The sequence below is a fragment of the Protopterus annectens genome, chromosome 5.part0 (assembly GCF_019279795.1).
Source record: "Protopterus annectens isolate FY-2018-M chromosome 5.part0, PAN1.0, whole genome shotgun sequence".
NCBI classification, from domain to species: domain Eukaryota; kingdom Metazoa; phylum Chordata; order Ceratodontiformes; family Protopteridae; genus Protopterus; species Protopterus annectens.
Genome location: NC_056735.1, coordinates 7,043,384 through 7,067,445, shown reverse-complemented (window position 1 = coordinate 7,067,445; position 24,062 = coordinate 7,043,384). Strand labels below are relative to the sequence as shown.

Here is a 24,062-nt window from a genome sequence, read left to right as displayed (position 1 = left end):
TGGATAGCCCATTGCATTCATTTCTGCTGCAAGCACCATGGAAAACCTACCCCACAGGGGATAAGATCACATTCCACCAGGGCTGCATCTACCTCTGCAGCCTTTCTCAGAGGAGTCCGTACCAGGGACATCCTAGAAGCTGCTACCTGGAGCTCTGTACATACCTTCACCAAGCATTACCACATGCCTATTTTTTCTAAATCCAAAGCTGGTTTTGACACTGCAGTCTTGCAGGGCTTAATAGCTGGCCCTAATGCTCTCTAACTTCCTCCTCCCTTCCTTAGCTTTGGGAATCAACCCAAATGTGATGACTGCATCAGTGAAACATGAAGAACATGTTACAGTTGTGTACACTTACCATAAATGTAGATTTTCGAGTGTATTCACTGTTGCAGTCCTGGTTACCCTCCCTCCAGCCCCCTGACTTCTCTTGGCTGTACCTTTCCTTTTTGTTTAGTGAGTTTTTTGAAGTATTTTATTTTTGATGGAGGTGTACCATAATATATAATTGCTTCCCATTGAGGGGGCACCTGACATCTGGGGCAAGAAAAACTGATGCAATGGCGTCGGCTGCATGTTTTATACCCCTGACGACCTGACATCATGGAAGAAATGACAGCATCCGATGCAGGAATCTAAGACTCTGGTATTCTGGCCGGCTGCTGGCTACCTGCAGCCAGATAACCTAAATGTGATGACTGCAACAGTGAATACACTCGAACATCTACATTTATGGTAAGTATAGACAACTGTACTTTCTGAAACTTAAGCTCAAGATGCAAAATTTCCCTCTTATCTTTGCAAGATTTGCATGTGTCCCAACACACTCAATAGGGCAGCTCCAGGAAGCACAGGCTCATGTTTAAGACTACTTTTGGCAGGGTTCCATAGAGCTGGTCCCTATAAAGGAAGTAGTAACAGGATTTTACCTCAGATTTTTTTCTTGTCCCAGTAAAGAATGAATCCAGAAGGCACATCTTGGAGTTCTCAAGGTTAAACAAGATGTTCTTCATGTTTCACTGTTGCAGTCATTACATTTGAGTAATCTACTGGCAGGTTGCCCTCAGTTGGCCTGATTAACAAAGTCTTGGGTCCTGCGTCGGTTACTGTCCCTTCTTCCATGACGTCAGGTCATCAGGGGTGTAAAACATGCAGCCGACGACATTACATCAGTGTTTCTCACCGCACGGTGCCTGAAGCAGAAGCAGTTCGCAAGTATCAGTCGGCCGACTCCTGAAATTTTCGTTTTCAAGTTTCAGAACCGAAGTCTTTAACTAAAAAGCTAAGTACCCTGTTGGGGAAACTTTTTCTTGCTCCTTACCGATGTCAGTAAAAGTTAATAATTGTATTACTTGTGGGAAGCAAATACCTCATAAGGATTTTCACTTGTACTGTATTCCTTGTCTAGGCCCTGACCACTACGTACCTTGCTGTCGGTTCTCTGCTTTATTTAATCAATGCACTGTCTGTCGTTGGTACATTTTTGCTTCTAAATATTTTGGATCACGGTTTAATTATCCAGAAATGGCGTTGGTTAGCAATCCAACTACCAGAATACCTAAAAAACACAAAGAAAGACAGACACAGGCCATTGCGGTCCAAAACTGCCAACGACGCTTCTAAGCCAGTCGCCAGTTCGCCATTACTCCGTGAGGCACTTTTGCAGCCCCTGATACCTGCTACTTCTGATTTGCAGGCCTCTACTGAGATGGAGTCTGGTATGCCACAAGATGCTTCAAATATGGAACCCGCGGATGTCTCTAACTTAGATGGGTCCGGAGCCGCTGTGCAGGCACTGGCTTCTGAGGGTGTATTCAGGCCTACAGATTTGTATATTAAACCAACGCCATCTTCAATATTATGGCCAAAATCAAGATTTGTCTCTAAAAAACCGACGCCTAGGCCACATATGCAGGCCCCTATGCCTAAAAAAAACAAATGATCAAAATGGGTGAAGATTTAATTACTCTAATCAGGAGTAGACAACCCCCACCTTCAAAGAGGCCTAGGGCTGAACTTGACTGTGAATCTTCTGAACAGGATTCTATTTCTTTTGACTCTTTTAATGAACAAGATTTGCCTATACCTACTTATGAGGACAGTGATGCAGAGGATTCCATTCCTTCTGCTTCTCCCCCTGAGGATTTTTCTTTTGGGGAAACTTTACATACCTTAAGGGAACATTTCCACTGGGAAAGTCAGGATTTTTCTGAATCCAAAAAGAGACTTAGGGATTTTCTTCTTCTTCCTCAGCATAGGCCATAGGCTATACCTCCTGTACTAGACACTGTTGATGATGTGTGTTCAGGATCCAGTATGACCCCTGATTCTCTGCCTCTGGCCCCTTGTAAAACAGACAGATACTACAGGGTTTCTGATTCCCACAAATTCCTTTTCAAAAATCCTGTTCCGGACCCAGAAACCATTTCTCAGGGGCCCAAGGGCATTAAGGCTGCTTCTGCTAAAAATCCTATCCCTTCTGATAGAGACTCCAGGGCGTTGGATAGATGGGGAAAAGGGTTTATACTTCTGCCAACCATGGCAATCAGGGCTTTAAACTGTCAATTTCATCTGCTAAAATATCATCAGCATATCATAGGACTGCTTAAACAGAAAATTATGTTGATTTCTGAGTGTGTGGAAAATAAAGATTTACAGGATTTATTGCATTCAGCTGAGCAAGTTGGAAAACATACTTTGCAATGTGGTTTTGATTCTTTGGAGGCCTCTTGCAGGGCTGCTGTTACTGGGTCTGTGCTTAGAAGGCATGCTTGGCTTAAGGAGCAGTCTCTGCCTGATCATGTTAAAGCAAAATTGTTGGATACTCCTTTGCAGCAGGACCATCTGTTTGGCAGTAAGGCTGAAGAAGTTCTAAAAAAGATGGAAGATAAGGCTAAATCTATGCAAATTGTGAAAGATTTCTTACAAGTACAACCTCCAAGATTTAGTAGGCACTGGCCTACTAAGAACTGGTCCTTTCCAATTCCTTCCAGAGCCACTCAAGCCAGACCCAGACATTCCAAAAGCACCAAGTTTCAGTCCCAAGGGACTTTCAGAACTAAGCAGTGGTGTGCCTCCTCTTCCAAATCTGGAAACAACAAGACACCTCCCTATGGTAAACAGTCTCAATGACTTCCCTTTAGAATTACCAAGCACTTACCTTTTAGCCGCCCCTTTGGGGGGAAAACTGGAACTTCATGCAAAAAACTGGCAACTTATAACCCAGGACAAATGGGTTTTAAATATAGTGTCCCAGGGATACAGATTTCATTTCCACATGTTGCCAGCTCCAAGCAGATGGCCAGACCTGCCCCCAAATCAGTGGACAGAGGCTCAGAAACAAGTACTTTTCCTCTTAAACATGGGGGCTATTCAACTAGTACCAAAAGGGGAAAAGGGACAAGGTTTCTATTCCAGACTTTTCCTGGTACCCAGAAAAGACAAATCATGGCGTCCATTTCTGGACTTGTCTACCCTAAACACTTTCCAAAATTCAAGATGCTGACTCTTCACCAGTTACTTCCTGTGCTAGGCAAAGATGCCTAGTTGGCAACTCTAGATCTAAAAGAGGCATACTTGCATATCCCAATCAGGGAATCTTGCAGAAGATACCTCCGCTTCAAAGCAGGCTTTTTCCATTATCAGTTCTCTGCACTGCCCTTTGGCTTATCTACTGCGCCCATGGTCTTTACAAAGTGCCTGGCTCCAGTAATTGCATTTTGCAGGCAAAGAAATATTCAAATATATCCATACCTGGACGATTGTCTAATTCAGGCAGAAAACAATGCCATTCTTCTGAAACATCTGGCATTTGTAAAAAGGGTGCTAACTTGTCTAGGGTACACCATAAACTTAAAGAAATCACAAATAGTACCCTCTCAAATAATAACATTCCTGGGTGCAAGCTTGAATACAACTGCCTAGATGGCTTACCTTATGCCAGAAAAGCAAATCCAGTTGGTGACTTATTCAAACAGGTGGCCACAAAAACCCTGCTATCAGCAAGACAAATACTTCAAGCCTTGGGGTTCATGGCCTCCTGCATTCTTCTAATTCCATATGCAAGACTGCATATGAGGAAACTTCAGAGGTACTTAAAATGTTTATGGAGTCAACATTCTCACAGCCTGGAAACAATGATTCCTTTCATATCTTGCCTGCAACTAGAGTTACTATGGTGGACAGAGGCCTGCCATCAAAACAAGGGACTGCCATTCACACCACCCCCTGCCACCCAAACCCTAACTACAGACACATCAGACTATGCATGGGGGGCTCATCTGGCAGGGAAGTGCATTCAGGGCAAATGGAGCTCAAATCAAGTGCACCTTCATATCAATCAAAAAAAAAATGCTAGCTGTCCAGAAAGCACTGACAGTCTCCAAGGACTACCTTCATCCAGGGCAACAAATGGTAAAGACGGACAACACCACAGTTATGTGGTACATAAACAAGCAGGGGGGTACACATTCCTATTCCCTCTGCAGACAAGCCATGACATTGTGGAACATGGCCTTGAGCTATCAAGTACAACTACAAGCCCAGTTCCTGCCAGGAAAGCTGAATATTTTGGCAGACGATCTAAGCAGAAATCTCATGGACCCACACAAATGGATACTGGAACCACGGGTTTTCAACATGTTGACATGCAAATGGGGGAGCCCAGACATAGATCTCTTTTCCTCACCCCAGAACTACCAGATGGACAAAATTTGCACAAGAACTCCACATAAAAAAGCCTGGAAAGTGGATGCTCTGTCCTTCAGCTAGGAAAACCTATCAGTCTATGCTTTTTCCCCCTCTGCCTTTGCTCTCCAGAGTTCTACTAAAAATCAAACAGGACAAACCAGAGAGGATTTTGCATGCTCCAGACTGGCCTCGCAAACACTAGTACCCACTCCTACGCAGTCTGTCACAGCTTTCTCCATGGCACCTGCCTCAGACACCTTCCTTACCATCTCAGCAGAACAGCCAAATTCTGCACCCTCAGCTCCAAACATTGAATCTTGCAGCTTGGATAATCACTTAAATTCCCCCTTAGCATCCCTCAGCAAACCTGTGATGGATGTCATTTTGGAGGCGAGAAGACCTAGTACCAGAAAGTCTTATGCTGACAAATGGAAAAGATTCTATGCCTGGAATCACTCAAGGGATGACCACAGCAGTGCCCAATTTACCTCAGATTTTGCAATACTTAACTGAGATGCTTCACAAGGGCCTATCTTTTTCTTCCATAAAAATCCATGCCTCAGCCATTTCAGCTCATTACAACACAGAACCACCCCTCTTCTCCCATCCTCTTGTTAAAGCAGTATCTCAGAGGGGCCAAAAACTTAAGACTGCCCAGGAGAGCTCCAACCCCAGCTTGGGACCTTAACTTTGTATTGGAAAAACTCACTCTACCTCCTTTCGAGCCAGCTGCTACTGCAGACTTAAAATTCCTTTCCTGGAAAACAGCCTTCCTTTTAGCAATCACTTCGGCTAGAAGGATTTCTGAATTACAGGCCCTTATGGCAGTGGAGGCTTTCATCATCTTTCATGCGGACAGAGTGTCACTCAGGACCAACCCATCCTTCATGCCCAAAGTGGCATCCAGTATGGCTCTTAATCAGTCCATTAATTTGCAAACTTTCTTTCCCAATCCATAGAACAAAGGGAAGCGGATTCTGCATTCATTGGATGTACACAGACAACTTAGATTTTACTTGCACAGGACTAAATCTCGAAGAAAATTTGAACAACTGCTGGTAGCATTTGCTGCAGGGACAGAGGGAAAGGCTATTTCAAAGCAAACCATTTCCAAATGAATAAGCCATCGCATTCATTTCTGCTATAAGCAGCATGGAAAACCTATCCCCCAGGGGATCAGATCCCATTCCACCAGGGCTGCATCTATTTCTATAGCCTTTCTCAGAGGTGTTCCTACCAGGGATATTCTAGAAGCTGCTACCTGGAGTTCAGTTCATATTTTCACCAAGCACTATCAAGTACCAATTTTCTCTAAATCCAGTGCTGGCTTTGCCACTGCTGTTTTGCAGAGCCTTATAGCTGGTCCTAATACTGTTGAAATCCATCCTCCTAACCTTAGCTTTGGGAGTCTACCCAAATGTAATGACTGCAATGCAACAGTGAAACATGAAGAACATAGTACAGTTGTGTGTACTTGGCATAAACGTAGATGTTAGTGTATTCACTGTTGCAGTCCTGGTTACCCTCCCTCCAGCCCCCTGTTTTTTCTCTTACTATGCCTCTCTCTTTATTTTTCTACATTTAAAAGCCTTTTTGGTGTATTTGCTTTTGTTTGGAGGTATATATTTGTGTGTTTAAAATTATTTATATATTTTGCTCCCCACTTGGGGGGCACCTGACATCTGGGGCAAGAAAAACTGATGTAATGGCGTCAGCTGCATGTTTTATACCCTTGACAACCTGACGTCATGGAAGAAGGGACAGCAACCGACGCAGGACCCAGGACTTTGTTAATCAGGCCGACTGAGGGCAACCTGCCAGCAGATTACCCAAATGTAATTTGGGTGAATAGACTTGAACATCTACATTTATGGTAAGTGTACACAACTGTACTTTCCTCATTCTCCCAAAATTCAAAATGCTTGCCTTACTGAAACTACTACCCATGACTCTACTTAGGGCCTTGATGGTTTCTGTAGACCTGAAGCATGCCTACCTCCATGCCCCTATAGAGAAGGAACACAAAAGATACCTTGACTTCAGGGCAGAGGGGTGCATACTTCTAATGTTGCGCTTTGGCCTTTGGTTTGTCTGCTGTACCTAGAGTTTTTTATCAAATTACTGGTGCCTGTAATTGCTTTCTGTAAGACAAAGGATGTCCACATTTACCCTTATCTGAATGAATGAATGTCTGTTTCAGGCAAACACTGTGGTGGAACTAGATGTATCAATCCAACTGAGCCTGTATTCCCTGTCAAATTTGGGATATACTCTCAATCTGAAAAAAAAAAAATTCACCTTACAACCGTCTCTTCCTGGGGGCTGAGTTGAAATCTATGATCCAAAAAGCTTTCCTGACGTATGAAAAGATTTATTTCCTTACCCAATATTACTGTACCTTCAGGCAACAGGAAGCCATACCAGCCAGAGAGCTTCACAGAATTCTGTGGTATATGGTCTCCTGCATCTTAACGATATCTTTGACCAAAGTGCATATGAGAGAAATCCATTGTTTTATTAAAAAGTGTGTGGTGTTAACACCATCAGTTCTAACAGTTCCAGGTTCCTTCTCTTCCCTATATCAGGAAGGAACTCCATCGGAGGATAGAGAACCACAACTTGAACCCAGAAGTGCCCTTCTGAATTCAGACAGGGTCCCCAAGTACTCACTAAGGATGTCTCCTATCATGCCTCAGACTCACTAAGGATGTCTCAGATCATGCCTCAGATGCCCATTAAGGGGGAGATCATGGTGTAAGTCAGGTGAAACAGCTCATTCATAAGGAAACACATTAATTTAAAAGGAATGATAGCTGTGTACAAAGCCCTTGTAGCATTCAAAGAAAAATAGACAACAGGCTTTCTGCTGGTGAAGACAGACAGCGTTGCAATGATGGTGGTATAAAAGCAGTCAGGGGGTACTCACTCCTGCCCTTTGTGGAATTTGACTATGCAGCTTTTGGAAGCAGCACAAGGGATGGGACTGTGCCTCCTGGCTTTAGTGACTGTGCTGCACAGGGGATGGGACTGTACCTCCTAACTCAATACCTATGCACAGGGGATGGGACTGTACCTCCTGGCGTAGAATTTATGCACAGGGGATGGTGCTGTACTTCCTGGATCAGTACCTCTCAGAGACAGAATACAGCTTAACAAGCAGTTTCATCAGGTTTGTAGTAGACCCAATTGAATGGATGCTAAAAAGGTTGATTTTCCATAGATTTGCACACAAGTGGGGATGTGCCAGTAAATGGCATGTTTACCTCAGATGAAAAATAAGCAGATCAGAGTTTTTTGCTTAAGGCCCTTAGTGAGTAGGGCCTGGGGGATAGATGCCTTCTCCTTCCCTTAGACAGGTCTATTTCTGTATCACTGAATGTTAACAAGCAACTCAGATTTTATTTGTACAAAACATAGAACTTAAGAAAGACTGCAGGTTTTCATGGCATTTGCTGAGAATAAGGAAGGAAGACCTGTTAGCTGACTTTCAAAATGGATCTCAAATTGTATTGCCTTCTGCTACAGATACCAAGAGAAATGGGTGGTTGACAACATTATACGAGTCACAGTAGCAACTATTGCCTTCTGTTTGGAGTGCTTACCCATTTCATCATAGAAGCAGCCATCTGGTTCTCTGTGTATATGTTTTTTCAATACTACAGTTTAGTTGCAGCTTCTAGAGCTTATCTCCCCTGCACAGTTATTGAGCTAGTCTCCCCTTTCCCTATAGCTCTTGTAATCTTTCCAGAGGACATTACTGCAACAGTAAAAGCATGATGAACATAGTACAGGTAACACAGTTAGCATAAATGTAGATATTAGTGTCTTTACTGTTACAGTAACTATTCCTTCCCTCTATCCCATCTTCATGCTTAACCTGTCTGGATTGGGGTGAGTACTCCCCTATCCCCTTTTAGGTCTGTTCTCCCAGCCTAGTTAATTTCCTCCTGTTTGTCATCCTTCTTCCCAAAAGGGACAGTGCTGGACAGATTGTGTTCCCTGCCAGCAGCAAAAAGAGTGCAACTCCAACCTGGGGACAAGAAAGACCTGAGGAAATGGTGATGGCTGATGACCCCATATACCTCAAAATCTTGACACTGAATAGAAGGGCATCTGTCAGGCTTTTGGGTTTAGATCAAGTTTCTGATAACTGGGACAGCCATCGGCTTCCAAGTCAGGAAATCACAAAGTTCATTACTCTAACAGTGAAGGCACTCGTACATCTACGTTTATTGTAAGCAGATACTTCCTACCAAGTGCCTTATCCTGCTGGTGTGTAGTCACCCTGTCCCTAATGAAGTGCTTCAAGATGAGCTTTCTTAATTCCCAAGGACCTGGTTTTATCCCCCTGCAGAGGTGAACAGGCATTTGAGTGTCTTTCTTCCGTTTTTGCCAACTTGCTGTTATGCCTCTTAAAAGGATTAAAAATCTTACTTTTCATACTGTAAAATGAAAGACTTAATCCCTTTAAAAGGCTACTTTTCACACTGTACATTAGAGTTATTTCCTTTAAAAGGCAAGAAGAAACATCTTGCTCCCATACATGCACAAATTACTCAAAAGTAATATGTAGATTTTGCAGCTGTTTAATGAACATTGTTGCATAGCAGTTTCTGGCTGTTTATGATGCTGCCTGCTAAGTTTGTCATAGGATTTCTAGTCCATATTTCTTCACCCCAGAAATTTGCTGCCACCCCAGTTATTACTTATTTAATAATGCTTTTCATGTCAAAGTGTCTTTCTTTTTCTGGTGCACATCTTCTTTAGCCAGTTTTGCTGCCAGAAGTATCTCTACGAAAGATTAAAAAAAATCAACCTGGGGAGTAAAAGTAATCTGACAGTTTGGCTCAGGGGGGTTAAGATGATGTGCTGATAGACATGCACTGTAGTCCTGTTTTTTATTCCCATTGCCTCCGATTTGCCTACTATGACTTTGAGTAACCAGACATTGCTCCTAGATTGCTCCAGAAAGGGATGGTGTGTCCATTGGGCATATCCAGTTAACTTTTCTTTTTTTTTTTTTTTTTTTTTTGCTATAAGACCCACTTTATCCATAGTGTGTGCCCAATTGTGGATGTGAGGTTACAGCTCTATTCTCAGACTAATAGTACAACTAGCTATATTTTAAGCTGATTTTAAGCTGAGGACAGAGAGGGCTATACAGCCACAGTGTGTGTGATATTTTATGTTTAAAAGCCAGTAAGAATTGTGTAAAGTAGTCTCTTTGTGGACTCATTTTCCCCTTACACAGTGCATTAGCTTATACCTGAGCGTTATATTCATGCGTCTTTTACTTTCACCAGGTGGACTTGTACCTCCTCCAGTTCCAGCCCTCAGTACAACATCTGTGAACAGATGATTCAGATTCGGGAAGATCATATGCGTTTCATCTCAGAGCTGGCCCGCTACAGCAACAGTGAGGTGAGTGATCTTAAACCAATTTCAAAGCTGTGGTTCCTCTTTAAGAACCAGTGTACAATAGGATAATGTCCTTCTATTCTCATGTTGCAGTATTCATCACAGTAGGGAGGTTGCCCTGCAACACCGGACATCCGGCCAGTGTACCAAAGTCTTTGGAGTGGGGGTGGGGGTACGTGCGACATCTAAGGTCAGAGCCATAAACCAATGTAGGCTGTAAAAGTGACGTCTTCATGTATCCCCTTCAGAATTTTTGTGCCACAATGAACATTGGACTTCTGTTCACCAGTTCGGGAAGCAGATCTCTCTTTTTTTTTCCAGACTACCGCTACAAATAAGTACCCTGTTGGGTTATCTTTGCTTGTTTCTCAGACGTACATGTCCACTATCAAGGGGAATTGCGCTTGTTGGAGACAAATTCCTTACAAGGATGCACACGATCAGTGCATTTTTTTGTTTAGGCGAGGTCCACGACCATACATCCTGTGCTAATTGTAAATCTTTTGTGCCTAAGACTGTCTGCAGCTGTCTGGCTGTGCTGAAATTATATTTAGAAAATCAAAGACCTTTGGCGTCTCGCGTTTGGTGTGGAGGGTTGGGCTGCATGTCTGACGAGCCACCTCAGAAGAAGACCAAAAAAGTTAGGCCTGATTCCCATGCTGTGCCTCAGACGTCCAGTGAGACTCTTGAGGCAGATGAAAGCCCAGGATCTCTTTGGACCTCTGTTTCTCAACCTATCCTGGGAACCACTGTGGACACTGGGTTGGCAGAAACAATGAGTACGTCCACTGAGGTAGACCAGCCATTAGCTCCTGGTGGCAGAGGGGAGCCACAGCTCGTGGAGTTAGAGGGACCTACTCCTATGCTCCCATCCTCCCAGACATCGGCGTCTAAACATACACAGTCCTCCACTCCTCTGAAGAGGAAACAAAAGTTAAAACATTCAGAACAACAACCTGTTCCTGGATGGGGAGTTTTCTCCCAGAAACCTTTCAGGACATTCCAGGCCCTGCAGACTCTGTTACCACAACCTGCTGCTACTCCACTACAGGCCTTAGAGGTATCAGAGGAAGAACATCCCTCCTATGAGGAATCCTTGACCTACCCCTCACAAATCGATTCCCCTAAAGACTTTATCACTTCTGAGAAAGAGTCTCCAGGACAAGAATTTACCTTTGGAGATACTATCTCCCTCATGAGGGAACATTTTAAATGGCAGACCTCAGTTGTTTCTGACACAAAGAAGAGGTACTTTGATTTATTACAAGTGGAACAGCCCTCCCCTTCTCCTGTACCTCCCTTACTTCAGCCTTTCAAGATGCCTTTCTGGCTGCTTCACAGGCCCCTGATTCTCAGCCCTCAGCTTCAAAACGTCCAAACAGGTTCTACAAAGTACCTCAGGACACTCAATTCCTGTTTAACCCACCCCCCCTGCAGATCAGCCACTTATAGTAGTTTCTGCTGATAAATCCTCCAGATAGCTACCTCCTTCTGCTCTTTACCCTACTGACAAGGACATTAAATTCATGGATAGGCTAGGCAAGAAGGTCTATACCTCCCCCACCCTTGCTATTAGAGCCCTTAATTACCAAACCCACATGGCTAGGTATGTCTTGGACACCCTCTCCAAAGCATCAACTGTCCTTTCTGATGTACCAGATTCACCAGCTAAGACCCAACTTAACCACCCTCCTCTCCACAGCATCTCAGGTGACTAGGCACTCCCAAGTGCAGCTATGATGCTGTGGAAGCTTCCGGCTCTGTTCTGAGGAGATGCTCCTGGGTGAGACTGTAGACCCTACCTATGGATGTGCAAACCAAACTGTTCGATGCACCTCTTGTTAACAAGGCTGTCTTTGAACAAGCTTCAACAGAACTCCTCAAATCCCTTCAAGAAAAGGGAAAGGAAGTGCAAAATCTGAAGAATTTACTGGTGTCACCTATCCCCAGGTATCATAGGAATGATCCACAAAGGACTTCCTTTGTTAGGAGACGGTCTTTCAATTCTGCCCCACCACAGGCAAAGGGACAAAGGCAAGCGAGGAAAAACTCCACTCCTGCATTCCCTTTCACACCCCCTTCCACTACCTTTTGGAGTCCGTGTGACCAAGCCAGACCACCTCCACTGTGACTTAAAGCATCTACATCCCAACATGCCTGTCTTCCTTCGTCTCACCCTTTCCCTACCCTCCTGGCAGATCATCACATCAGAAAACTGGGTCCTTTCCATCATTCAGAGAGGTTACTTTATGACTTGGTGGACTTTGCCCCCTTCCAGGGGATTCAACAATCTCCATCAAACCAGATTCATCTGTTTCCCACCGTCCTCCAACAATTACAGGCTCAGAGCACCATAGAAAGGGTACCTTTTCAACATATAAACAAGAGTTTTTACTCAAGAATGTTTCTGGTACCAAGGAAAGATGGTTCTTGGAGACCAATTTTGGACTTGTCTGTTCTCAGCCTTTTCCTCAAGGTATCCACATTCAGAATGCTCACTTTACATCTGCTCTTACCCCTCAACCCAAACCAGGCCTTTATGATAGCTCTGGATTTGGAGGATGCCTACCTACACATTCGTATGCACCCAGACTACAGGAAATTCCTATGTTTTTCAGTAGGTTCCTTGCACTTTCAACTTTCTCCATTACCCTTTTGGCTCTCCACAGCACCTCAAGTGTTTACAAAGTGCCTAGCCCCAGTGAACTCAGGGTATTTAAATATACCCATACCTAGACATCCTATTAATTCTTCATCAGGACCATCAAATCCTCCACCACCACCTACAAAAGGTGACCACTACTGTAGCACAGTTAGGATTCACTGTAAATGAGGGAAAATCCCACCTCACCCCCACTCAAGACCTAATCTTCTTGGGGTGCAGGATCAGAACAGACCGGATGAAGGCCTTTATTCCAAATCAGAGTATAATGGACCTCATCCTCTACTTCAACAATCTTATCACTCTACCTTACTTGCCAGCCAGGGAATTCCTAAGAATGTTAGGTCACATAGCATCCCTGATTCCCATGCTCTCTGTGGCAAGACTTCATATGAGAAAGATCCAGTGGGTCCTGAAGACACTGTGGAGTCAATACTCTCACCCTCTGGATACCCCTCTCCCCCTCCTACTGTGCCTGAAGAAAGAACTACAGTAGTGGATTACCGCCATGAGTCTCAACCAGGGAACCCCTTTACAGGTACCTCCCCCCCTTATAGCAGATCTTTACAGATGCCTCAGACATAGGGTGGGGAGCAGTGCTACTGTACAGCCGCAAACAAAACACTGTGCAGGGGAAATGGTCTACACTCAAGACAAAGAAACCGTATCAGCATCAAAGAAATGAGGCCACTTCTTCTAGCCTTACAGACCTTCAGAATAGCCCTACTGAATAGCCCTACTCCCTGGCACACTGAATGTAATCACAGACAATACGACTGTCCTGTGGTACATAAACGGGGGGGGGGTGAGATCTTACCCTCTTTGCAATCTTGCCGCACAGATCTGGACCTTAGCATCAGCACTTCATATTCACCTGCTAGCAGTGTACATTCCTTCAACAGAGAATGTTATGGCAGACACTCTCGGCAGAACTTCAGCACCCTCTTACGAATGGATGCTTCACAGAGAAGTGTTCCAGGACATTATTCACAAGTGGCTATTCCACAAGCAGATCTGTTTGCCTCATCCCAGAACAGACAGATGCCTCAGTTTTGCACAAGGGATCCACATCCTCAAGATTGGAAAGTGGACGCCTTCTCTTTTTCTTGGGTGGGGATGTAGCTTTATGCCTTTCACCCCTTCACACTAATTCAGAATGTCCTTCTGAAAATTCAGAGGGACAAACCAAAAATCCTACTGGTGACCCCATTTTGGCCAAGACAGCATCTGTTTCCCCTTCTCCACGTTTTAGACAAGGGTAATCATCACAGATTACCCCGCCAATTAGACCTATTCACATAGGACAGGGGATCCCTAGTACACAGTCAGGTGACTAATCTCAAACTGGCATTGTGGGTGATAGGGTTCTAATCCCCTTCAAACACCTATACTCAGAGGGCGTACTCAGTGTCCTGCAAGAGGCCAGAAAGCCTAGTACCAGGGGAAATTGTGTCAAAGTGGAAAAGATTCGCCAGGTGGTATCAAAAGAAAACATAGGACCCTTTAACCATTCCTGTATCCATGGTCCTTTCTTACTTCTGTGAGCTCCTTCATTCAGGACTAACGTATTCTTCAGTGAAGGTCCATTTGTCTGCCATTTCTGCTTGTCTGCCTTTGGTCCCTCCTTTGGCATCAAGGTTGGAGGTCAAGCTGTTCCTGAAAGGGGTACTCTATATCAGACCCCCTCCCCCCCGCAAGACAATACCTCCACCTTGGGACTTAAATTTTCAGCTTGAAAAACTTAACCTGCCACCTTTTGAGTCAGCACACTCAGCATCCCTGAAACTATGTACCTTGTAAACAGCTCTGCTAGTGGCCCTCACATCCACCAGGAGGGTATCAAAGATATGAACCTTGATGGCCACCCCTCCTTACCTTATCTTTCATAAGGACAGATTCTGTCTTAGGACTTAACCCTTCCTTCATGCCTAAAGTGGTTAATGAGCTCTCACTAAACCAGACCATTAACCTTCCTGTTTTCTACCGTCGGTGTCAAAATTCCTCAGAAAGGACTCTTCATTCCTTAGACATCCACAGACTACTCGGGTATTATGTAGACAAATCCATACCTATTAGAAAGTCTGACTAGCTGTTCATTTTTTTCCACCCAGGGGCTTTAAGGAAGGCAGTCTCTAAACAGACTATTTCTAATTGGATTTCTAAGGCCATTTATACATGCTACTCCAGCCATGGGAAAGTTTTACCTGGATATGTTAAAGCCCATTCCACCAATACAGCTGCCTTCTCAGCTGCTTTTTTCCAGGGGGTAGACTACGCTTCTATCTTAGAAGCTGCTACTTGGGCTTCAGTTCACACCTTTACCAAGCATTACAAACGAGATTTAGTCTCAAAAACTTGAGCTGGGTTTGCCAGATATATCTTACAAGGTCTCATTGACCAGGCACCACATTCCTCCGCCCAGGCTCATACCTAAAAGCTTTGTTACTCTCCCTACTGTGATGAATACTGCAACATGACAATAGAAGGACATAGAAGAGTTGTGTAAGAACTTACCATAACCTTAGATGTCCTTCTCTTCCATGTTTCAGTATTCAGTCCCTCCCTCCTACCCCCTCTTTTGTTACTCTCCTTACCTTCTTCAGCTGTTAATTACCTGTGGGACATAGTCCTTCATCCAGTTAACCTTAGCAGCAGACACAGGCTATCAAGTACCCTATGGTATGGTCTCCATGTGAGTCTGAATGTACTTCCTTTTATTTTTCCTTCCCACCTTCAGGGGTACTACTGTATGCAGCAGTCCATTCTAAAGGGGGTACGTGCAGATGTCACTTTATAGTCTGTCGGTTTATGGCTCTGACCTAAGATGTCACTTGTACCCTCCTGCTCCAAAGACTTTGGTATACTTGCTGGATATCCAGTGCTGCAGGCAGCAACCTCCCTATTGTGATGAATACTGCAACATGGAAGAGAAGGACATCTAAGGTTATGGTAAGTTCTTACACAACTGTTCTTTATCTGCTTTGCAGTAAAATAGAAAAGCTTTAAGGTGAGCATTCATCACAAAAAGCTTGAAAAAGCTAAACTGATGCCAGCCTAGTGATGCAAAGCACATAAATGCCTGTCTGCAGTACTGTTTGTGATTGGTTGTAGGAGCCGGAAAGTGTAGTCAAGTGGGAGAGGGTAGAACACCTCTATGGATCACCTTCCTTTTCCTGGGGGTAGTGGAAGTGTCTGCTTGATGTTACACTGACTGCTTTGATGTCAAAGGATATTTGAGTTGGTTGCAGTTTACTATAGGATAGTTTAGCATGACACAGCCTTTCTCTGCCTTTCCTCTCAGTACAGAGTATCTGAAAAAAATAAAACCATGACTGTATACTAGTTGAACAATCAAAAAGGGATAACTTGCCATCAAAGGCTTTAGTGAAGTGTCTGTGGCCAAGTGAGTATGTTAAAAACGATGTCATCTTTAGTTAAGAGCAGAGAGACAAAACTGGACTTAATATCGGACAAGTACGTTTTTTATGAAATTTAGTATTTTAAGCTATAGCAGTCATTCACAGTAACTTTTATTTCTTGTATATACTAAGCATGGACATGCACACACACACACAAACACACACACACACACATATATATATATATATATATATATATATATATATATATATATATATATAGATAGGTAGGTAGATATGTAGATATATATAAATATATGCATTATATAATTATATAATGGCAGGACTAGCTTACCCGCAAGTGTGAACATTGGCTTTAGATTGTTATTGTTGATGTGACACCCAGACTCCATGTGCAAAAGTGTGTATGTATGGAAATATGTATATGTTTTTTATATGTATATACACACACACACACACACACACACACTCACGTGTGTGTACACATGTATGGATATGTGCTAAAATTGAAATTGCAAGCATGAATTCTGATAATTCATGGGAATAATTCCAATATATTTCCTTTCATGAAAATGGAATTTCATTTTTTAAGAACCATACATCAGCATCCCTGATTATGAGGGCAGCAGGGAAAGAATCATTGTTGATGTGCTTTCTTCTAGGTTTTTATTCCACTAGACTGTGTAGGGCAGATTTTGATTTGTATTTTATGCACAATGTAGTAAGTTTACTGTTTATTAAAGCAGAATGGGATCAGAAGCCTTTGATTTAATTCCAGACAAGTGTTCTTTATTGCCATTTTCAGGATGATGCATATTCATTAAACATCTGAGATTCTCCTCAGAATTAGGATATTTTTCATTTTTCCTTACCTTAGTTGTTTTTCTAAGAATATTCCATAGTTGGAGACATGCATGCCTTCTGTGTACCCATGTCCTGATGTCATTGACCCTTATAGAAGTGTTTGCCCTGCTTCTGAGCCCCCACTTATTTTCTGTCACTTGTACACTTTTCTGAAGCTTGATTCTAATGTGCATTTTGGAAAACATTGGAAAGTTTTGTGTTTGATTCTTAAAGAAGCTTAGACATTGAGAATACGAGTGAGTATATGTGATTGCCAAGTCATGATTCAGCAGTATCTATACCAGCATGGTTTCTGCTGATAGAAGAGGACCATGATATGAAGTATTTCCTTTAGTAAACTGCTTCAGTTTGGCTGCTCAAAGAAGTGGAAGGAGAGTCACCTGAACATTCCCCTTACTCAAAATTGGTAAATTGTGCCTAGCATGGGGACTAGCAGGAAGAGCCCTTACACAGTTCCAGGCAGTATCAGTTAAGGTGGGTAGAGGTGGATGGGAAGACATCAGTCGTACACTTCTTGGGGGCAAGTCCATGTCTGAAATGGCTTTGGGGTTCACAGAAGTTGCATCTTCTTCTTGTATTAATGGCGGCTTGAACTTGTGCCTCATCTACTTCACCATATAATAGACTTGGGAAAGGCACCCACAGTAATCTCTCTGGGTAGAGAGAGATTACAAATTCAAAATTCTACAGAGCTGGTCTCATGACCAGTCTTCTTCTGAGGAGTGGTCCATAGAGTTCCCTTAGCTAAAGCTTATGGAGACCGTCAAGATCAGGGACTTCTGTCCAGGCCACCCCAAGGTCCATCTGGGTATAGTAAGTTAGTGTGTGCCAGGGTCCTCTGTAGCTGAAGACCTCACCTTCATCTAGCTGTTTGAGGTCTGTTATGGAGTATCCTTGATGGTGCAGCAATATATCCTTAGAGAACATGGTCGTCCACCAGTACTGGGACTGTTGTAGTCCTTTCTTTGCTGGCCACTTCCCCAAGCACAGATGACCTCCTCAAGAAATCTGGCACTCAACTGCTGCATATTTGATAATTCTGTATGTAGTGCAACTGTCCTGCACGTATAGGTTTTACAAGTCTGGGTTATACCTGTATGGATAGAATGACAGCTGTGGGTGGGGTGGAAGCAGAGCTGCATCCCTTACACCGATTTACTTATCCAAGGTTGTAAAGCCTCAGGGAAGTTTGGTATGTAATATACATTGCTTAGCAGTGTTTTTGACAATATGCATTTACCACATGGTTCGCCCAGTACACATCTGTGTGTGAGGACTCCTGTTCTGCAGCTTGGACAGGGCTGTTCCTCCCTCAGAAGGAGTCTATGTTCAGATGTTATTACCTGAGAGCCACATAAGGATAGTGAATCCTTTTCCCCACTAGATGACTCCATCCTTATACTTTTGCAAGGCTCCTTTGGTTATTGAATTCCCCTTATGGACTGACCCCAGAACTGCTGCCTGACTGAGTATCAGGAAAAGGAGAGGGTGTGCCTGTAGTCGTATACCTTATAGAGACCATATATTGAGGAAGAATGGTCTTGTAGCACTTAAATATAGTTTATTTGGCTCCTGTGAAGGTAAGATGTCCTCTAGAAGTTTGCATCTTTGTGGAGTGAGATCTTCTCCAGGCTCTTGTATTCCTTTTGATTATACTGTACATATTTCCATTTTGTTCATGGATGAGGTGTTGGAAGAGTTTTCAACCCTCATAAGTCTTGGCTTGAACCTGTGGGCTCCATGCGGCTTTCTCCAACTTGACTTGATGGCAAGGCCAGCAGACTGAACAATATGGATGCATAGGAAAGTATTGCTTAAGCTCTCCACTCTAAAAATGCTACTTGTGCAGTGCATTCTGGGTTCCCTTTTTTGGTGATGTGGGGTTTTGTCAGCACCTTGGAAGAATGTGACCTTCCTGTTCTGCTCTAGATACTTTGGGTCCGGTAGTGTATACTGTTACGCTGTTATGGCATGAGAGATTCCTGTATGCATTTCTTCCATTCCCTATGATTCAAAACCTCACTACAAAATTCAGGCAAGAAAGACGATATCTATGATTTCAGGCTTTCCTGTCTATGACAGCACTGGAAACCTTCCCAGTACAGATCAGCTAAGTTCTCTTTTGGGGCAGTAAACCTGTTTTGCTTCAGGGCATAACCCCTGGTTTAAATCTGCTGGACTGGATCTGTGGAAGGTGAAACAAGTGTCACTTCCTTTGTTCCAGTGAGAAAGGGGGTGGCATTCACTAAGAAAACTCTTTGCTGATTGCAAGTAGAATTTTATTTTCTGCCACCATGAGGCGAATGACTCATTGGAAAATTCTGTTAAGGGTAAATGGATTTTTTAGAGCTGAGGTTCATATACATAACGCAAGCAGAAAGCTATAATTACAGGTGAACAGAGATGATGATGAAGTAGGGTGAACTACCATAGGAGGCCTGACGTCAGTTTCCTGTACTTGCTTCAAGAGTGCCTCCATTGCTGAGATTTTTACTCTAGCCACCTTCTTAACTGGCTCACACTTTCAGCAGGGATTATTGTTTGCACTCTGGCTGCAGAAGTCAGGCCTCCTTTGGTAGTTCACCCTACTTCGTCAACATATCTTTTCAATTTGAATTATAGCTTTCTGCTTGCGTTATGTATATGAGCCTCAGCTGTGTAGCTTTAAAATATCCATTCAAATCATCTTATTCAATTGGTAGGATCAACCTATTCCATTTGACACTTGCCCTGTTCCCTTCCCAGATAAAATCCTTCAACTTTTGTCCATAACTTCTCTGGTTGCTAAAAATATGCCTGACTTGTATATAAAACTGTGGACTAAAACATTTTCTTGTATTTATCTTGCTATCCATATCTATAAACATGAGCTTCCAGTTTCTCAGTTTTTGTATCTTCTTTTTAGTCTCTTCCTACATATCCTTAGCTGCCGTAACAGAATCCTTTTTAACCCATACTCCTAAATACTTCAGTTTATTGTGTCCACATAAATATGGTATTGCTGTAAAAGTACTAATTCAGAGCAATTGGTCAGTTTTATGTCTCATTCAAAAAAATGAAAATGGGGCATATCAGTCGGTAAACAGTCACTTCAGTGCTTGGCTCACTGTACTACCTTTTTTGTGAGAAGTATTAAATATGTGCTTGCTGAAATTCTGAGAATTTTGATTGCAGTCCTCATAATAGCAAAATAGTGTCTACAGATAAGGGAGAGTATCTACCAAGTCCAAAGTTATGTTCTTTGTGTATGTGTGAGTAATAGGTGACAGGGGATACTCTCCCTCCTTCACACTAGAAGTGAAGGGAGGCCTCATTTTAATATCATGACAATGAGTTTTGCAATTCCTTTTTAGTGAATCAAGTTTTTCAGAGATTTGAAACCTACAGTTTGGGGGTTTATACTTTTGTGAAGCCTCATAGACATCTGTAAGATACTGTTGATCACTCTGCTGTAGCAATAGGTACATCTGTAGCATATTTCAGGAATGTTTCTACACAGGCATTTTATAAGTTACCACTTGTATTGTGTATACCTTCGTGGAAGACTACAAGGTGTTTGCACTTTCTAATTGTGTGGCAGGTTTTGGTGTGACTGTTCTACAAAGGATAATATAACTTTCTGCCTCTAATTGGTATAATGATACTGTTTCTGAATTTATCCAGATGTTATGGTTAATACTGTCAGCAACCATCCTTGAAGAAGGCAGTTCAGTTGTATTCAGGTGTACTTCCTGTAATGGTATATTTTTGAGATAAGGTCACCATAACAGTGAAGTTGCTGTCCGTCTATCCACCTAAGAAAGTGATACATAGTTTCATTATATTAATTTACTAATGTGTTACACAGCTGCATTCTTTGTTTTTAATATTAATGTTTTGTTATAATTAGATGAGTGGCTTACTACATATTCAAGTCTGTGTGAGGGTCAGAAGGAGCTAGAACAACAGAAGAAGGCTCCAGATCATGCTGGCTACATGTATATGCCTTGAGCCCTCAATAAGGTTTCTTTGGAATGTTGATATGAGACCAGTACCTGTCCTGGTTAGGACAAAAGACATTGCTGGCAAAAATTATTACTGGGGAGGAAGATAAGCAAGTTGTGTAAATCTCATTTGAAATGGTAGAAATCTGTGGTTATAATGAGCTGTACCCATGGCTTTTTTTTAAGTAACTTGAGTCTTGCATTAAATGATTCAAGGCAGATTCTCATGGAACGGGGGGGGGGGGGGGGTTCCATTCATGGTTCAAGGAGAAGGTCAGAGTTTTTTTAACTAGATGTTTATTTCTGTTGATTGATTGAGACCTAATCCTGTTATGACCATGTATTGTGTATCCTACCAGTCTTCACAAGGATTTGAGATGATCTCCATCTGTCTGGGATTAGAACTCACTGTTCTGCCACCATAGTGCTGAATCTGAGATCTGGGAGATGTAAGTGTCTGTGTGTCAATGTGGAAAGAAGTGTGCTGGTGTATTTGCAGACTGATTCAGGTAAAATATAAGCATACCACTCACCTGTCCCTGATTGATCATTTTATGTCTCATGCCATCTAGCCTGATCTTAGAAAGTGGCCCCCTGAGTCACCCTTGCATGTATTAGACTACCTGGAGCTGAGGCATCTCCTGGGACTCTTTCCAGGCCCAGCATGGTCACCTATCACAGTTGAGGAAGGCCTTATACTAAGATCTGTGTCAGGGCCTGTGATTGAGGTACACAATTTTAAGAACATGTTTAAATCTTGGTGGAAACTTAAATCATGTGTGAGATCTCAGCCTTAAGGTTTTTGGTGTGACACTTTAATCTTACTTTATGGTTGATTCCCAATGTGATCCTTGTTTGACATGCCTCTCACAAACCAGTGTGAGCCTGTGCACTACCCCTTGTTTGAGATTGTATTGGAAAACATTGGATTCCCCCAAGGTCTCTTTAGGAGCTTGATTGTGTGGCTGTTGTCTTTGATAAGGAAGCGAGCCTATCCCCTCAGTACCCTCTGTTGATGCCATGCTGTTTTGGGTTTCCATCTATCATGCCTTTGCCTCAGTACGTTTCTCCTTTCTTGGACCTGTTGGACTGTCTGGTCATATTCTTTTGCAGCCAGCCTTTAAGGGTGTATTTTGGAAGCTTAAAGGCATCCTACTCTGTTTCTGAAGCTGCAGTGTCATAAAAAGGCCATTGCCTGATGTTGGCCCATAGTTGATTAAAGTGAGTTACTGTTCAAGTTTCTAATCCTGACTCTCTTGTTGTCTTTGTGGGTCATCAGTGATCTATTTCTTCCCTGAAATGGAGTCTGAAACTGTGAACATATGGTATGGCAATATGTTTTTGTATATTCCTACCATGTTAGGGGTTATGACCTTCATCTGCACATTTCACCTGTCCAGATTTCAGTCCTTCCCTTTGGAATTGTCTCTGAGAAAACTTGATGACCTCTCAGATTGTGGAATCAAGGAGGACTTCTAGACCCTTTCTGCAGCTCATCTTCCATATGGTTTTCTGTATTTTAGATCGTGAGATTACTGTGGCTAATACTGAGGTCTTGCTACATGCATGTAAAAATGGCATGTCTGAGGTCATTATTCTTCAAGGCCTGGCTCATTTGTGGCCCAAGTTATATATAGTGTCCTCCCCCCTGCATAAGTGTAGGTGTGGCCTGTGGGATTGGCATCTAGCAGAGGTGTGATGACACTTGCAAATTATTCAGATTGACACACACACAGGTTCATAGGTTGGTACTAGGCTCTCAGCCCTGGGGCCTATACAAGCCTAGCCATAACAATTCCTTGGCTATTTCTTTCCGCAGTATTTATTTCCCTGCTTTCACACAGCTTTTTCCAGTGGCATAATGCATACAATGCATTAATTGACACATATGCAAATGGCCACCTTGACATGACTCTATTGGCAGAATAACAAAATGTATTTTTAAAATGAAAAAAAGTCTGTCATTTTATTGATTGCTATTATTAATTAACTGTAATCTATTACTTTTTCTCAAAACATCAGACTTTAAGGATGAACAGACAAAATATTTGAATTCAGACATGTCTGTGAAAGTCAGGGACAGGTGAGAGGTATGCTTATATTTTATCTGAATCAGTCTTTAAGACATAGTGCTTCACTGTGCAGATTAATTCAGTCTGTGCTTTACCTGCCCTGTCAAGCAACAAATGATTCAGATTAGCCTACTGTAAAGGTTAACCTGTTAATAAACAATGTAATGCAGCTGTTAATCCCAAGCACAGACAGGCAAAGATTATGGATGCAAACACATTTTGTTATAAAGTATTGATACTGAAATCTTACAACATATAGAAAGATTCAACTGTGTACTCGGATGCAATTCCTTTTTTATTTTACAGTAAGTAAAAAAGAAAAGATTGCTTCATACAAAGTGCAAAGCTTTTTCAGCTTTTAATTACGCATAAACAGTTTCAAGGCTGTAAGGAGTAACCAGATAAAGTTATGCATACGGTAGTGCTTTGCTTTTGACAGGTTAATGTGTTCCTTTTCAGCAGCCCTATTGTAGAATACCTAACTTTCTCTCAAGGCTAAATGATTACAAGAAACATTTGGCTTCTGTTTGCTAAGCATTAATGAACTAACAAAGTTAAGCTGTTCTTCTTAGCTAATATGTGAAATACTTATATGAAACTGTTTCAGTACTTTAAGCTAGCTGTGTATAAATATAAGCATTAGTAACATATTCATATCACTACTAACACTATGTATTAGCATCATGATCAAAATTAAACAGCTCAGAAATATGAGGTACAGTGACAGGATAATTAAAAATGCTCCTTAACATGAATGTACATCTCCAACTACAAAAAAAATCAGTATTCTGAAAAATATTCCTAATAATGCTTATCATTATATGGCTCACTAGTTTCTGCCACTGTGATAGATTACAGTAAAAAAAAAACTAAACCTGATCTGTTGTCATCATAACCAAGTCTAATGATTTAAACAACAGTTCTAGCAGACATTTATCTGTAAACTATCAGAACCAATTACCTGAATGAATGTCCAGGTAACTGTTTATTTTCC

The 24,062-nt window shown here is 42.4% G+C and overlaps 1 protein-coding gene across 1 annotated transcript in view; it reads left to right on the top strand.

Annotated features, from left to right (window-relative positions):
* CYFIP1 (cytoplasmic FMR1 interacting protein 1) overlaps positions 1-24,062 on the top strand; it is a 2,370,671-nt gene that overhangs the window by 918,650 nt on the left and 1,427,959 nt on the right. Inside the window, exon 10 of the mRNA XM_044072062.1 lies at positions 9,993-10,110. Within this exon, the coding sequence (XP_043927997.1) occupies positions 9,993-10,110 (118 nt within the window). The remainder of the gene's footprint in view (positions 1-9,992; positions 10,111-24,062) is intronic.